This window comes from Nuphar pumila, chromosome 9 (genome assembly GCF_984573655.1).
Source record: "Nuphar pumila chromosome 9, dmNupPumi1.hap1.1, whole genome shotgun sequence".
Taxonomy (NCBI): domain Eukaryota; kingdom Viridiplantae; phylum Streptophyta; class Magnoliopsida; order Nymphaeales; family Nymphaeaceae; genus Nuphar; species Nuphar pumila.
Window position 1 is genome coordinate 10,087,682 of NC_143257.1, and position 15,943 is coordinate 10,103,624.

General features: G+C 40.1%; 1 protein-coding gene across 1 annotated transcript; it reads left to right on the plus strand.

The window, feature by feature from the left end:
• The first annotated feature begins 6,018 nt into the window (after nt 1–6,018).
• Nucleotides 6,019–12,595, plus strand: LOC149828406 (elongation factor G-2, chloroplastic-like). Its single transcript, XM_090017558.1, has 4 exons — nt 6,019–6,312; nt 7,698–9,112; nt 10,217–10,729; nt 12,274–12,595. The coding sequence occupies exons 1-4, from the start codon at nt 6,069–6,071 to the stop codon at nt 12,439–12,441; spliced, it is 2,340 nt and encodes a 779-aa protein (XP_089873684.1). The 5' UTR covers nt 6,019–6,068; the 3' UTR covers nt 12,442–12,595.
• The last annotated feature ends 3,348 nt before the right edge of the window (nt 12,596–15,943 follow it).

Sequence of the window (15,943 nt, forward strand, 5' to 3'; positions counted from 1 at the left end):
ATTAAGTTTCTACTATGTGATGGAACATAAAAGACATCATGAAGATCCAAATCTATGTCTGTATCTAAAGTGATCTTGCAGGTCCCAGCACCTTTTACAAGCGAATACGTCTTGTTTCCTGAATAGATGCTCTTCTCATGCATTGTTGGTTTTCTTCTGTTTAGGAACGGCCGTAGACAGTCAAAAATATGAACAATAGCACCAGCGTCAATCCATCAGCTATTTTAAGGAATTTGTAATAAATTACATTCATGAGAAACAAATGATAAATTATATTTCTTTTCCAACCACTTCTTGTACTTTATGTAATCTCCCTTCTTGTGTCCCTTCTTTTTGCAAAAGAAGCATTTTATAGAAGCAGAGTCAGATTGCTTGATTTAGGATGACTTATCCCCTGCTGGCTTTTTCCTAGCATTTTTCTTGAATGCATTCTTCTTTGGTCCTATTTTGGAGCCATGAGAAGCCATATATGCACTTTGCACCTTCTCTCCCTTCAATCTCTCTTCCTCTTCAACACACTTGAACATAAGTTCATTGAACATTCATTCATCATTATGTGTTGTAAGAGATTTTGAAAGGTCTATACTCCAAGGGTAAGGACACTAGAATTAAATGCACTAGGAAAGAATTAGAAATGATCAACTTCATGCCATTCAGTTGATCTCATTTCTGAAATATGCTGACGAATATTCCCCCTCCAGTATATTTCATAGATATAAGCTTTAACATCAGAGTACTGGCTTTGGCCTTATTCGAACTCATAAATTGTGCTTCAATAACACTCAAAAATTTTCTCACTGTCCTGCATTATGAAATAGCACTGCGAATATTCTTAGCAACCTTAGATTGTAGAAAGCAACAGGCTAAGCCTATTTGAGCACTCTCACTTCTCAAAAGCACTCTTTTGTTCAGCAGTGCTTTGATTAGTCACGGCAGCGGGTTCATCTATCCTTAGGGTCAGGTCTAAATCCATGTACCCTAATGTAAAAAAAATAGTTTTTTTTCAATCACTAAAATTAAATCCATCAAGAAAATGTATAGAACTTGAATCATCTAAAATCACAGAACTAGAAACTGGATGACAAAAGACACATATCAAAAGAAAGCATATACGAGACAAGCTTAATAGAAAAAACAATAAATAAAAGGCTCTGAATGTGCTTATTTTGGGGCGAGTGTAGGGGGGTCATCGGAGTTCTACTTTGGTAAGAGCTCCGACACGCGTAATCACTACGCCTACTGACCATAGTTGGTAAAACTGAGGCTCATGTGAAGCTAGACCATCAACACATGGTACATTTGGATACACGTGTGCAATGTATCTCAACACATTTGCCTCATTTTACCTTACCTAAATTGCAAATACGCTAAAACTACCTTTGGGTCATTTATCATTTCATGAATTTAAGTACACCATTAATATCAGCTAAATCTATATGATAGAATAAAAAATTGACAACATGCATGTATTCAATCACTTTGGTGACATGAATTCACTCAGTCATCTAGCTATCCTTGATGCCAATATTATACATTCATTTATGCATGCATAATTACAAATAAAATGCATGAACAATAACAAAAGTCAAGCTTAAATGGGTAAAACCCTGGGTCCTCAAGCAAGAATCGGTCTGAAAACACTTTGAATCGGTCTGAAACAGCCCCGAACCAGTCATCCAAGGGTCCAAACCGATTCTGAACCTTATAACCGATGTCAAGTATGAACAAAAGTTCATAAAAAACCTATAGTCGTATGCCAAAGTCTCTGTATCTCACTATATTTATGAAAATAGCGTCTTAGTATCTCGGAACCGGTGAGAAACTAGAAAGAACCGGTAAAAAAAAACTCTGAACTAGTCCCAAAAAATTCTGAATCGATCCCTAATCCGGTTGAGGCCAAATAGTGCTTGGACCCTTACTAGATCCGAGTCTGACCCGAAATGAACCAGATCTGGGTCCGACTCAGTATGAACCAGATTCGGGTCTGATCCAGAATGAACCAGATCTGGGTCTGACCCGGTACTAACCTGATCTGGGTCAAATCTGGTATTAACCAGATCCAGGTTCGACCCAGTTTTAACTAGATCCAGGTCCAACCCGGTATTAACCAGATCAGACCCATACCTAGACCCGATCCAGTTACTGTGTTAAAAACAGAAAAAACATGAAATTCGGGGGTTTTTGTTTACAAAATCTGTAAAAACGAAAGACGGTTTACCCTCTCAGCTTGCCGGCCACCGATGTCGCTTGTCGGCGACCGACAATGCTGCTCTGACAAGATCCCGACAACGTCATCTCCTCTTTCGCCCGACGGTAGAGGAGTACAGGGAAGAAAAAAGAAGACAGATTGGTAGCGACACACATTGCCGGCCTGCTCACGGTGGAAACAACATCGACCCTTATAGCCTTCAACGATGACTCCTCCCACCTCACCCGACGGTAGAGGGGGAAAAAATCAAAAAAGGGGGTTTTCCCGGTTGCTGGCGAAACAGAAAAGAGACTTGTTATACATCGTCGAAAAAATGGTGGTTCGACAACCCCCCCCCCCCGACGACGATCCGCGACTGCCTTCGACGATGGATGAAGCTCCTGCAGCCCGATGGCCACAGTTAAAAAACTTGATTTGTTGTTTTTTTTGCTCTGTCGCTCTACGACGACAGTCGCCATCTACCAGCGACACCATGCCGCCCCACGATGACCTGCTATCGACTGTCAGCAACGTTGCCCCACGACGACTCCGCTTTGTCAAAAAACACTATTGCCCCATGGCGACAGTCACTGAAAAAATGCCAACGAGCCCTCGCAGCGGAGGCATGGCGTGGGCCCATAACCCATTGTTGGGTTCCTCCTTTAAGGCACTGTAAAACAGAGGGAAGGCGTACCTGAGGTAGCAATCAGAGAACTGGATGATGGCTGGTGGTCGATGCTGGTGGCTGGAATGGGATAAGCTTCGCTCCTCAACCGGACTGCAACCTTCCAATGAGCGCAGGTTTCTTCAACAGTCGGTGAGCAGGATCCCTCTGCCCTCTTTAGTCGAAAAACTCAAAAAAGGTAAAATGCTCCCTTAACCTTTTTCTATGTTTTTCTCTGCATACGGGTTTCTCATTGACACCCATTTATATAGCCTGTAGCAGGGGGGTCGGTTAGACCGTTCCCATCAAAATTGTTTTTAAATTCTTCTCCATGAAATGTCCAATTCTGATAATCACTCACAAAACACTTCATGTATAGGTGATGTCTAACGCTATGAGGTTCTACAAATCGATTATTCTTACAAATCTTGCAGGGACACCTAATCCGACCTGTGGGATCCACTATACTGACACTTGTCATTGTAAATTTAATAAAACTTTCAACACCATCCATATATTCATGTGATAACTCATTGTCAACTATCCTACGGTACATCCATTCACGCTTTGCAGTCATTTTGTCGTATGATGTTACGAATAGTATCCTAACCAGTTAAAAGAGAACCATCAGAATGCTATGATGAAGAAAATATCAAATTTATCATGCAATATATGATGTCATACAATCACAAGAATTATAATGCAAGTATTGATAACTTAATATTTTCATGTGCAAACTATTCATAACACGATATATTAATTTGAAGCATACTTTCATTATACAATTTTACATGGAAGTCATAATTAAATTGAAAGTAAATACATGCAAGCATGAATACAATCACATCAAACATTGCAATACATGAAAATCATTCATATCAAAAAAATGTCAAACATGTACCTATAGCAAACACACTTCAATATCTCGCTAATTACTATCATGCCTACCATGGAATCCGTACTCCAAAAACAAGAACATTTCTATTCTTATACATTAAAATCATGCTTAACATGATCTCTAAACTCCAACAAAACAGTCCTAGATATCAACAACTAAGTGAGTGTGTGAACAATAAAGTGTTGCATCCAATAAATTAAATAACATGTGATGCACTTGCATCACTTACTCACCACGGGCATTTACCCGATTTGTATTGTTTTTGTCACTTACTTAATACGGGTGGCGGGGCACAAGCGAGTTCCATTGAGAAATCTGCAAGAGACACTATGTTAAAATGAAGTCACTCTCTGCCAAAAAAAAGAACTGAGGCAAGGTCGCCCCCTTGCCAGAAATGCAGAGGGGCGACCCCCTGCCCGAATAAAAAAATGAGGCACGGGAGCGACCCCCTGCCGAAAAAAAAAACCATTCAGAGGTCACCCCCCCTGCTGGAAAAAAAAAGTGGCAACGAGGCAAGGGGGTCGAACCCCTACCGGAAAAAAATGAGTGGCAGAAGGGCGACCCTTTGCCAGAAAAGCAGGGGGGCGACCCCCTGCCCAAATAAAACAATGAGGCAGGGGGGTCGACCCCCTGCTCGAATAAAACAACGAGGCATGGAGGTCGACCCCCTGCTCGAATAAAACAACGAGGCAAGGAGGTCGACCCCCTGCCCGAATAATTAAACAATGAGGCAGGGGGGTCGACCCCCTACACGAATAATTAAACAACGAGGCAGGGGGGTCCACCCCCTGCCGGAAAAAACAAAACGCGGCAGGGGGTCGGCCCCCCTGCCGAAAAAAACAAAACATAGGGCAGGCGCCCCCCCTACCGCAGGTAAAAAAAAAACTGGGATTTACCTACGACGGGCGGTGGCGACGGGCAGCATACTGGGGGGGACGGGCCGAGCGGCGGACCGGGGAGCGACGGGCAGTGGCGGGTGGATCGGGGAGTGCGTCGGGTGGCGGAATGGGGGAAGACAGGTCGGGCGGAATGGGGGCGACGGGCAACAGACCGGGGGGCGACGACCGACGGACCGGGGAGTGCGCCGGGCGGCGGAGGATGGCGTCAGGCAGCGGAGGGTTGCATCGACCAGGCGGGACAGTCGAAACAGAAAAGAGGAAAAGGGGCTCTGATTAAGGATTTACGCAAAAATTAGCGACGAATTTGGCGATGGCTTAATTCAGTCGCACTCCATCGTAAATTTATATGATTCCTTAGCGATGAAATATTTCCGTCGCTAACGTCGCCGCTAAGTCGCGACGGAAAACCATCCGTCGCCCAATCCATCGCTAATCGTCGCGTGTGTTGCGACAAAAATGGGCCGCCGCTACGTAGCGGCGGATGTAGCGACAGAAGGTTTTTCGTCGCTACATCCGTCAATATTACAAATCTTAACAACGGATAAGTTTTCATCGCTATATCTGTCGCAAAGTTGCGACGAAAAAAATCCGACGCTAATTGCTATTTTTCTTGTGGTGTGAGCTGAGTTCAAGCTCACTTCATAACAAAAAGAATGCATATTTTATAATTGAAAATAATATACATTGGACTTTGAACATCGTGAGCTAAGCTCAAAGTCATTTACAAAATAAATGCATTGTTTTAAGGTTGTAATCAATAGGGTTTAAATCTAATTAGAAGCCAAACTCCAGCTTGAACCATCTACTTTTTATGGTAAAACATATACAACCCTCAAACATAGAACCCCCAAAATTGGGGGTGTCAATGGGTCGGGTTTGGTTCAGACCCGACCCAGGCAGAACAAAATCCAAACCTGATTTGAAATGATGGTACCGGGTCTGAACCTGGATCTAATTGAATTCACCATAAGAAAAACTATACCCATATCTCATATGAATTACATGAACCAGACCCCGATCATACCTGATAAAATAATATTTTTTATCATTTTTTACATTGAAAAATTACAAATCTTAATTGAAACTCAGCTCGGGCCTGGGTCTGGTATGAAATTTCCTAAACCATACATAGTTTCATATATTAATCGGGTCTGACCCGGATTCTAATCGGGCCTTTATATTTATCAACAAACCCTGACCCTATAGGGTTTGGTACGGGTCGGATCCCAGTCAAACCGAGCCATTAACACCCCTACCCAAAATGCCCGAGGGACTGAGTTTGGCAATGGCACAAATCCCAAAGGATGACTTGGTAATTCCCGCAAACACATCATTTATCAGAATCCACATATCCATTTCAAATGAGCCCCCTGCCTCCCAACTAGCGATTGGGGCCGAGAGAGAGAGAGAGAGAGAGAGATGGCGGAGTTGCTCAGAATTCCGGCTTACGGTTCGACCTTCTGCAGCGTTCATTGCCACGGAAGGCATCGCAAGCACTCCCAGAGGCCTCTCCGTTCTCTTGGCTTGAGGAATTTCGCCGGTCTCCGCCTTCACTCCCCCACCGAATTCCTTCGGAAGAACGCCCGTGGCTCGAGACCTGGAGCTCCTCTCTCTGTTGGTAGATATAGAAGATGCTCCGTGGTTTCCATGGCTTCCATCGACGGTGAGACCTCGAAGTTGTCCGCTTTCGCAAATGTTTTTTCGGTTGTGATTGTCTGTAGTTCCTCTTGTTCATTTCTGCTTCTACTTATTACTGTCTTGTTATGCAAATCCTAACATTGCGTTTATTCTTCAATCATGGTCCGCTCCTTCTTTCTCTCTCTCTCTCGTTCTAATCTTTGGGAAAGTCAAATAAGGGTTTTGCTGATTGTTTTCATTGGTTGGATGGATCCTTTTGGTTTTCTTGATCTTAAGAAAGTACTAATTGTGTAATTATGCATAATCTGCGAATAATGGGGTTCTTCCAGGCAGTGAGAAAAGTAGGATGAGTTGGGATTATGAATTGTGGAGCATAGTTTAATATCCCAATTTCTTCCAGTTTTTTGGGTGCTTCCGAACAAAGCCTGAGGTGGTGTTTGTAACTTCTGTTTCGTTTATTTGGCATGAGGAGATAGATTAATAAGCCTGATCTACATCTACGACCACCCGTAAGCATCTTTGGTTGTTGGAATTGAGTACGCTGTGAAAGAGATATAATAGAGATGTGGGGAGATGGTGATTGTGAAAATAGAGAGAGGGGGTTCACATTTCAACTTAAATATTATTTCATCATCATTCCAAAGTATTTTTGGCACCTTTTTATTTTTTGGTATTCAAGCATGCCAAACTAATGAGTTCACATCGAATTATTAATATGACCCAATATTTTAATTTATTGGAATATATGGGTATATCGGAATGCACCCTAATTCATACAGCATGTTTGGTTTGTGGAATTGAAAGCTCATTTGATGGAAATGAAGATGGTGCTCTGTAGATTATGTGAGATATGGGATCTGTGCTCCATAAAGAATGAGGAAACCGTTTCCTTATTCTATTGTGGTTGGTAGATGATGCACAAGCCTGCTAGAATTTTCTTCCATGGAAATCAACATTCACAATTCCAAGAACTAAACATGCTGCAAGCACGCATTTCCTTAATTTTCTTTTGTGAAATACTAATTCTGTATTTTAAAGTATGATTTACAAGATACAATTGTTAAGTCCCTGGAATGGATTGAAACTCCAGGGAGCAACATGTGATATAATGCCCTCTCACCCTTTGTTATCACTATTTTCCTTGGGTTGTCCAGAATTTTGATTTTCACATCTCCATAGATGCTGTAGGATCTTATCTTAAGTCTGCAGTGAAACAATTGCAGCCTTCTCATCTACTTTTTTTAGTATCCCTTTCGTTTCTGGAATTACAGCATGCTTATTTATGAATGCTAGTACATACTGAATTGACCAACCTTTTTTTATTTAGACTTTTCCGGTGCTTCTCTCACACAGAATTTTGTCAAAAATGGACTTTGAATGTTGACCTTGTTCTATATCAATTTGTTACAGAAACAAAACGTCTAGTGCCATTAAAGGATTACCGCAATATTGGAATCATGGCTCACATAGATGCAGGAAAGACAACAACAACAGAACGTGTTCTGTACTATACAGGTAGGAATTATAAGATAGGGGAGGTGCATGAAGGAACTGCTACAATGGATTGGATGGAGCAGGAACAAGAAAGAGGTATAACCATCACTTCTGCTGCAACAACCACCTTTTGGAACAAGCACAGGATAAACATCATTGACACTCCTGGCCATGTGGACTTCACACTGGAAGTCGAACGAGCATTAAGAGTGTTAGATGGTGCAATATGTTTGTTTGACAGTGTTGCTGGTGTGGAGCCACAGTCTGAAACTGTATGGAGACAAGCAGATAAGTATGGGGTGCCAAGAATCTGCTTTGTCAATAAGATGGACCGTCTCGGGGCAAACTTTTTCCGAACCAGAGATATGATTATCACTAATTTAGGTGCAAAGCCTCTTGTGCTTCAGATTCCATTGGGTGCAGAGAACAGTTTCCAGGGGGTTATTGATCTTGTGAAAATGCAAGCAATTGTTTGGTCTGGTGAAGAACTGGGTGCAAAATATTCGTATGAGGATATACCCAGTGATCTTCAGAATTTAGCTCAAGAGTACAGGGCACAGTTGGTTGAAACTGTGGTTGAGTTAGATGATGAAGCTATGGAGCACTACCTTGAAGGTGTTGAGCCAGATGAGATGACTATCAAGAAGCTGATTAGAAAAGGAACTATCTCAGGTAGTTTTGTTCCTGTTTTATGTGGTTCGGCTTTTAAAAACAAGGGAGTACAGCCATTATTGGATGCCGTCATAGATTATTTGCCTTCTCCACTGGACCTGCCACCAATGAAAGGAACAGACCCTGATGACCCTGAAATAGTCATTGAAAGAGATGCAAATGATGAGGAACCATTCTCTGGTCTAGCATTTAAGATCATGAGTGACCCGTTTGTTGGATCTCTTACATTTGTAAGAGTATATGCTGGAAAACTAACAGCCGGTTCCTACGTACTCAACGCAAACAAAGGCAAAAAAGAGAGGATCGGACGGCTTCTAGAGATGCATGCTAATAGTAGGGAGGATGTAAAGGCTGCATTGACAGGTGATATAGTAGCACTTGCTGGACTCAAAGATACCATAACAGGTGAAACCCTATGTGATCCTGAGAAGCCAATTGTGCTGGAAAGAATGGACTTCCCAGATCCTGTTATTAAAGTTGCAATAGAACCTAAGACCAAAGCTGACATTGATAAAATGGCTGTTGGTTTGATCAAGCTTGTTCAAGAAGATCCATCTTTTCACTTTTCAAGAGATGATGAAACTAACCAGACTGTCATTGAAGGGATGGGAGAACTGCATCTTGAGATCATTGTAGATCGACTGAAGAGGGAGTTTAAGGTATTGCATGTTCAGAGATTTTTCTTTGCTCTAGTTGGTTGAACTTTTACTTTGATCCACATAGGCTTTCAGCTATGTATCATGGTTTCTTATAATTCTCTAGAGTGTAAATTTAAAAAATCTAAATTCCATCTTTTCATTTTTCTTTGGAAGAATTCATATAACTGATTTTTAATATTTTTCTATTGTGTAAATTTCTTATTGCGTCTATGATTGACCGGCCTGCCTCTTCCTTTAGATAGTTTTGCAAAATATGCTGTTTCTTCTTCCCAATTCTGGAAACTATTGATGAGTATGATACCATTGTCTTTCTCTCTTGCTCTCCTTTTCTCCCCCTTCATTTATCATTTGGCAATGTATACTTAAACTGGGTTTAAGAATGTAGTTCGGTTTTGTGACGTCAAGGATAAGTATGATATACATCACCTTGGATTTCTTTTTCCCTCTCCATTTCTCTTTCTTGGTGCATCTGTCAGTCTGGAAATGTTCATTGCTAAGTTAGAATAGTTATCCTGAAAAGACTAATTGTTTTAGGCTGGAAAAATGTGTTACCAATGGTTGCCAGTTAGAAAAAAAGCAGAGAAAATTGATGAGTGCCTGCCAGAAATAGAAAATTAGGAAGCAGCAGCTTAGCATCACTCTCCTTATGTTCTCCAGCTGCATGTTATGTGGCATGCTCATGCCTATCTAGAAATCGGCTATTCAACATGAATGGGTCAGTTCAATGTATACTGCCTTTTGTCATTAGCATGTTTGGTTACTGACATTGAAAGCCCCTTGGTGTGGGTCTGGGAACTGTGCTTTGTGAATTATGTCAAAATGTTGAACTGGTATTTCATAATATCTTTTTCTCAATTTTATGTAGCATTGATGCATTGAAATATAATTTTTAGTTCTATGAGATCAGCTTCCAATTTCATGATTGAAATGTGAAACATGCACGCATTTGCGCTTGCACACACAGACATTTTCAAACATGGTCAATAGATGTACAAAGTTGGGTTTCTCTTTTGCATCTGCTGTGTTGTTCTTTATGGTTTTTATTCTCTCTTTACAAATAATGATTTATCTTTACTTGTCTGGTTGCGTATTTGCTTGATTAAGGTTGAGGCAAATGTGGGAGCACCACAAGTAAATTACCGTGAAAGCATTTCTAGGGTCTCAGAAGTAAAATACGTCCACAAGAAACAGTCAGGTGGACAAGGACAGTTTGCAGATATAACTGTGAGGTTTGAGCCCATGGATGCTGGAAGTGGTTATGAATTCAAGAGTGAGATAAAGGGAGGTGCTGTTCCAAAGGAATATATACCTGGTGTGATGAAAGGTCTGGAAGAATGTATGAGCAATGGTGTGCTTGCTGGCTATCCGGTTGTTGATGTACGTGCAGTGTTGGTTGACGGTTCATACCATGATGTTGATTCAAGTGTGCTAGCATTCCAGTTGGCAGCTCGAGGTGCATTCCGTGATGGCATACGCAAAGCAGGGGCAAGATTGTTGGAGCCAATTATGAAAGTCGAAGTGGTTACTCCTGAAGAGCACTTGGGTGATGTTATTGGCGATCTGAACTCAAGGAGAGGCCAGATCAACAATTTTGGCGATAAGCCTGGAGGTCTCAAGGTACATGACCTTGTAAACTCACTGCTTTTGTCTTCTAGTTTTGACCAAGGTTGCCAAACTAGGAAGCGGAAGCAGGAAACGATACGGGAAGCCGAAGCGAGAAGCGAAGCATTTTAAAATTTATAGGAAGCGGGAAGCGACGTATCAATTTAAAAGCAAAATATTAAAAAAAATGAAGCAATATGGTAATTGAATAGGAATCGAACAAGAAACAAATAAAAACTAAAATAAAATTGATCATTCTTATGTTTCATGATTTTTCAGTAAAAGAGTTAAATTTTTGTTAAAATCTAACAAAGATGGTTACTAATTTAAAGAAAGTACATGGAAAGTGAATAAAAGCGTGAGAGAAAATACATGAAAAGAAACGTGAGAAAAGCATATAGGAAGCATAGACCATGTGTGTGAGAAGCATAGAAGAAGCGTGGGGGAATCGAGATTCCCATGAAGTTTCGGAAGCGAGGAGTATTGCGCTTTCGAAGCAAGTTTCCGGGAAGTGAGCTTCCCACCTACCTAAGAAGCTTCCAGTAACTCTGGTTTTGACCTGTTTCATTATATAATTTTATAGCAGATTATGTGGACATTTATTTCTACAGTATCATGCTTAGTTACCTGTTAAAAAGAAAATCACCAGTTAATGAGGGCACATGCAATCCTTGTTTAGTATAATAGATTATAGATAGGGGAGTTCAATGGAAACATGTTCATGATATGGGAACCAATTTCCTTTTATATGCTGGCCAGTGTGTGACTGTTGTATTCGCAGTCAGTTTGCCTTGCCTGGTTCCTTGGTTTCTTGAGTTCTGGCCATGGCTACAGTCTAGATCAATTACTTTTGAAGCTTATATGAATTTAGCATTTGTAATTCTGCCACAGTCCTCACCTCTAGCTTTATGGTAAGAGAGAGAGAGAGAGAGAGAGAGAGAGAGAGAGAGAGAGAGAGAGAGAGAGAGAGAGAGAGAGAGAGAGAGAGAGAGAGCAAACATATGAAAAATGAAAATGGGGCAAGGTACAGGGGCACAATGGTATATATATATATAATATATATATATATATATTAAATATTACTTAAATATAAAATAAATTTCAAAAATCAAAATCTATTATTCCAACAAGACAACATAAATTAATTTAACATTTAATAACCAACTAAACTAGTAACAGAACATGCTAACAACTTTTATTCAAAAAATCAAAATTCAATAACAAGTAAAGCTACAATTACTGCAGATGATTACTGTCTATAACATCATCAATAGTAACCCCTCTCTACAATCGGTTGGCAGTACCCGTGTTGACACGTGTACGACACCCCAAATGGAGTGTTCGAGTTACATAGATGGTATGGTTTGCATACCTGGATTGGTGCTTCTTATTCTTCTTCTTCTCTTCTATGTTTTAGGACGTTTAACTTTGAAGTCATCACAGTAAAAAAATTGCAACTCTTTTCTTGCTGAGCTTGCTCTTAAGGCGCATTGAAGGTTTTATCTTTAAGATATTGGTGGGGTGATGTTTTCTTGACTACCACTGGTTGTTGCATTCAGGTGGTTGATGCTTTGGTGCCACTAGCAGAAATGTTTCAATACGTGAGCACGCTCCGTGGAATGACAAAAGGGCGTGCGTCTTATACCATGCAGTTGGCCAAGTTTGATGTTGTTCCTCAACACATACAGAATGAGATTGCATCTAAAGAGCAAGCGGTTGCTGCATAACATAAATCATCCTTCATCAAGCACAACGCTGCTGTTGGCACTTGCAATATTTTTGCCTGAGTTGGAGCTTCATAATGCTGCTGGCTTGTAATTTTGTTCAATTTTAATTGTAAAGATAGACTTTTTCAATTAAGGTTGTTTTTTTCCTTTCTAATCTTCTCATCAAGAGTTTGAACTTTGAACTGTAAATGCTTGCCCTAGAGCCACCAACTTCAGGTCAGTTTCAATGGCCCAGCGACTAACAGGTGACCAACAAAACCAGCAACTTGGCCATGAAATCATTTTCCTTCCTTGAATAGTGGTGTTTGAAAGTCAAGACTAGAAATCATGAGCCTTGGTATCTTGTTGCTACTTAACACATCATGTGTGAAAGTACTAGGGCCGAGCCAAACAACCTGAACACAAGGTCTTCAGGTTCCGCGCGTTTACAATGAAAGCTGTTCGGGCTCATGCTCATGTTTGTGCCTAGGCAAGCTGACCCCAGTTTGAGCTCCATGTTTGGATGACCGAGCAACTAACAGATGACCAACAAGACCAGCGACTTGGCCATGAAATTATTTTCCTGCACTGCTTGTGTTTGAAAATCAAGGATCTAGAAGTCATGAGCCTTGATTGTCTTGTTGCTACTTATACATCATACCTGACAGTTGGACTGGTAAATGAGTCGAACAATGCAAACACGGTTTTCTGCCTCGGCTTGTTTTCCTAGTGAAGGTGTCAAGACAAGCCGAGGCAAGTTTGAGCTACACGATCCGAACATGAGTCAATTGAAGCCCAGCTTATTCATACTTTTAACAGACCAAGCTACTTGTTACCGTCGTCAGAAAAAAGAAAATTATTTAGGACATAGAGGAGGTATAATAACAAAAAATATTCTTTTGCAGGATATTTGGAAATCTGACACCTTTTTTTGTAAATATTTTTTTCTCATGGTTGATGCACAAGAAAAAATTTAATATAAAAATAACTAAGCTCATGTAAATGTCAGGTTGGAAACGTGATATCTTCAAAATATACGATATGTTGAAAATATCGCGTTTTGTTTGGTATAATATCAGATTTCAAAAGTATTGCGATAAAACCATGATGTTTTCAAGATATTGGCAATATTTCTGAATATGATTTAGATGAATGCTTTGTCTCGCACCCACAACTAGATCCAGATCAAATCCATTCAGCTTACACTGTTCAGATTTATGTCTACGTAAGATTCTGATCTATACAACAGATATAGTTCTGATGTGGACTTGGATTCAAACTTGGTGCTTAAAAATTCCAACTCTGATCTGTCATGATCCATCCAATCCATCTGCACCCTTCTTTTTTGGGTTTTTAAAGTTTAGTTTTGGACATAATTTCTCCATATTAAATGGGTATAAATGTTTTTGAGTGATATCCTCTTTTAAGGCTGGAAAACTCAATCAAACTTGTGTAATAGTTGTCGAATGCAAACAATGGGTGCTCGGCTCACCTCGACACATTGAATATTTTTAAATATATTTTTCTTATATTTATATCATAGAGTATAAATGGTTGAAGTGTTTGGCTTGCAAGCAATAAGTTTAGAGTTCAAATCCTATTACTTACAACTTTGAAATAATGTATTTTGAAATTGAGAAAATTTGAGCTTAGCTCATTAGGCTTAGAGTCTACATTTTATTTTTTTATTTTTTGAACGAAGAGTCTATATTTTATTATATATCTTCAATTTTGAAAGTGTTTATTTTTTCATAAATAAGTCTTCTCAAGCTCGCTCATCTAACCTGGCCTCAGCATGCGCTCAAGCTTGGCTTAGCTTGCTACAAGAATCAGTTGAGGTTGAACACCCTTTGTTTAATTTGGCTCGTTAGCTAGCCCTGGCCCTCTTTCCCCAAAAAGAAAACCAAAGTCTTATCATTAAGTTTCAAATGCGTCCATAATTAATTGTGAACATGCTAAGTCCAATTTTCTTTTTTGGCCCTGTTTGGATGATAGGGGCAAAACCTAGGTTTTGAGAAACTAGATTTACCAAAAATTAGGTTTTTAACCTGTCTAAATAACAAAAGACTTGATATTGATGTTTTTGGTCATTTAAAACTTTAAAAAAACAAAAAAGATAAAAAAATTCAAGGCAGGTTATTTCTCAGCCAACCATCATCCGGGATAGTATAGCACTTGTCATCTCAAGCTGAGGAATGAAACAAAGATATGATATCAAGCTCTTCTTCTCAAGTAAAAAAGAATGATGCACTCACCAATGAAATCAATAAGAGTGCAAACCCAACAACAATAGTTGAGGCATAGGTGATAGTGAGACTGAGCAAACTTGGCATCATAAGTAATTGTGAGTCCATCAATGCAGGAATTGTTGGGATAAGCCACACATCGTGGCAGTTACCCACAATTTGGTAACTTTTTTCTTATGTGTTCCTTTCGATAAACATATGAATATGTGGTGCACGATAATTCATATATGGATTTGATATTTGATGCCGCAGGAACAAAACTTGGTTCTACTATGGGTCCTAGTGATGTAAGAACTGTAGTAGATGAAGAATCACCAAACGATGCAGCTAGTAGATTTTATGATTTACTTAAAGATGTTGATGAGCCACTTTGGAACGGTTGTGAGAGTCATACTATCTTGTTTGCAGTTCTTCAACTAATGAATTTGAAGTCCGAGTATAATTTGAGTCAATCATGTTTTGACCGTTTGTGCATGATTGTGAAGAGTATGTTGCCCAAAGATGAGAAATTGACACAAAATTTTTATCGTGCGAAAGTTATGGTCAATGCTCTAGGTATGGGGCATAAAAAGATAGATGCTTGTCCAAATCACTGCATGTTGTATTTTAAGGATCAGGAAAACAACATATCATGCCCGTCATGTGGGCATTCTCGGTTCAAGCCAAAGACAAAAGGCAATGGTAGCATGAGATCAAAAGAAGTTTCATACAAGTCACTCTGCTACTTTCCTATCACTCCAAGATAGCAACGATTGTATATGTCTTCAAGGACAGTTAAACACATGAGATGGCATGCAAATAAAGTTCGACATGATGAAGACAAGATCACACATCCTGTTGGCGCGGAAGCTTGAAAGCACTTTGATCGTACTCATCAAAACTTCACAATGAAAGTGAGAAATGTTAGACTCGGTCTATGTACAGATGAATTTAATCCATTTGGGGGTAGATCAACTCCATACTCATGCTGGCCAGTATTTGTAACACCATACAACCTTCCACCAAGCTTGTGTATGAAGCGTCTAAATCTTTTCTTGTCTCTATTGATCCCTGGTCTGACCTCACCTGGCCAAAATCTTGATGTATATTTAAGGCCATTGATTGATGAACTAAAAGTACTATGGGATGACGGTGTTACCACGTATGATGCCCACAAAAAACAAATTTCAATATGAAGGCCACTGTTCTATGGACAATCAGTGACTTCCCTGCATATGGTATGTTATCTGGTTGGAGCACACATGGGAGGTTGGCATGTCCGTACTGCATGGAGGATA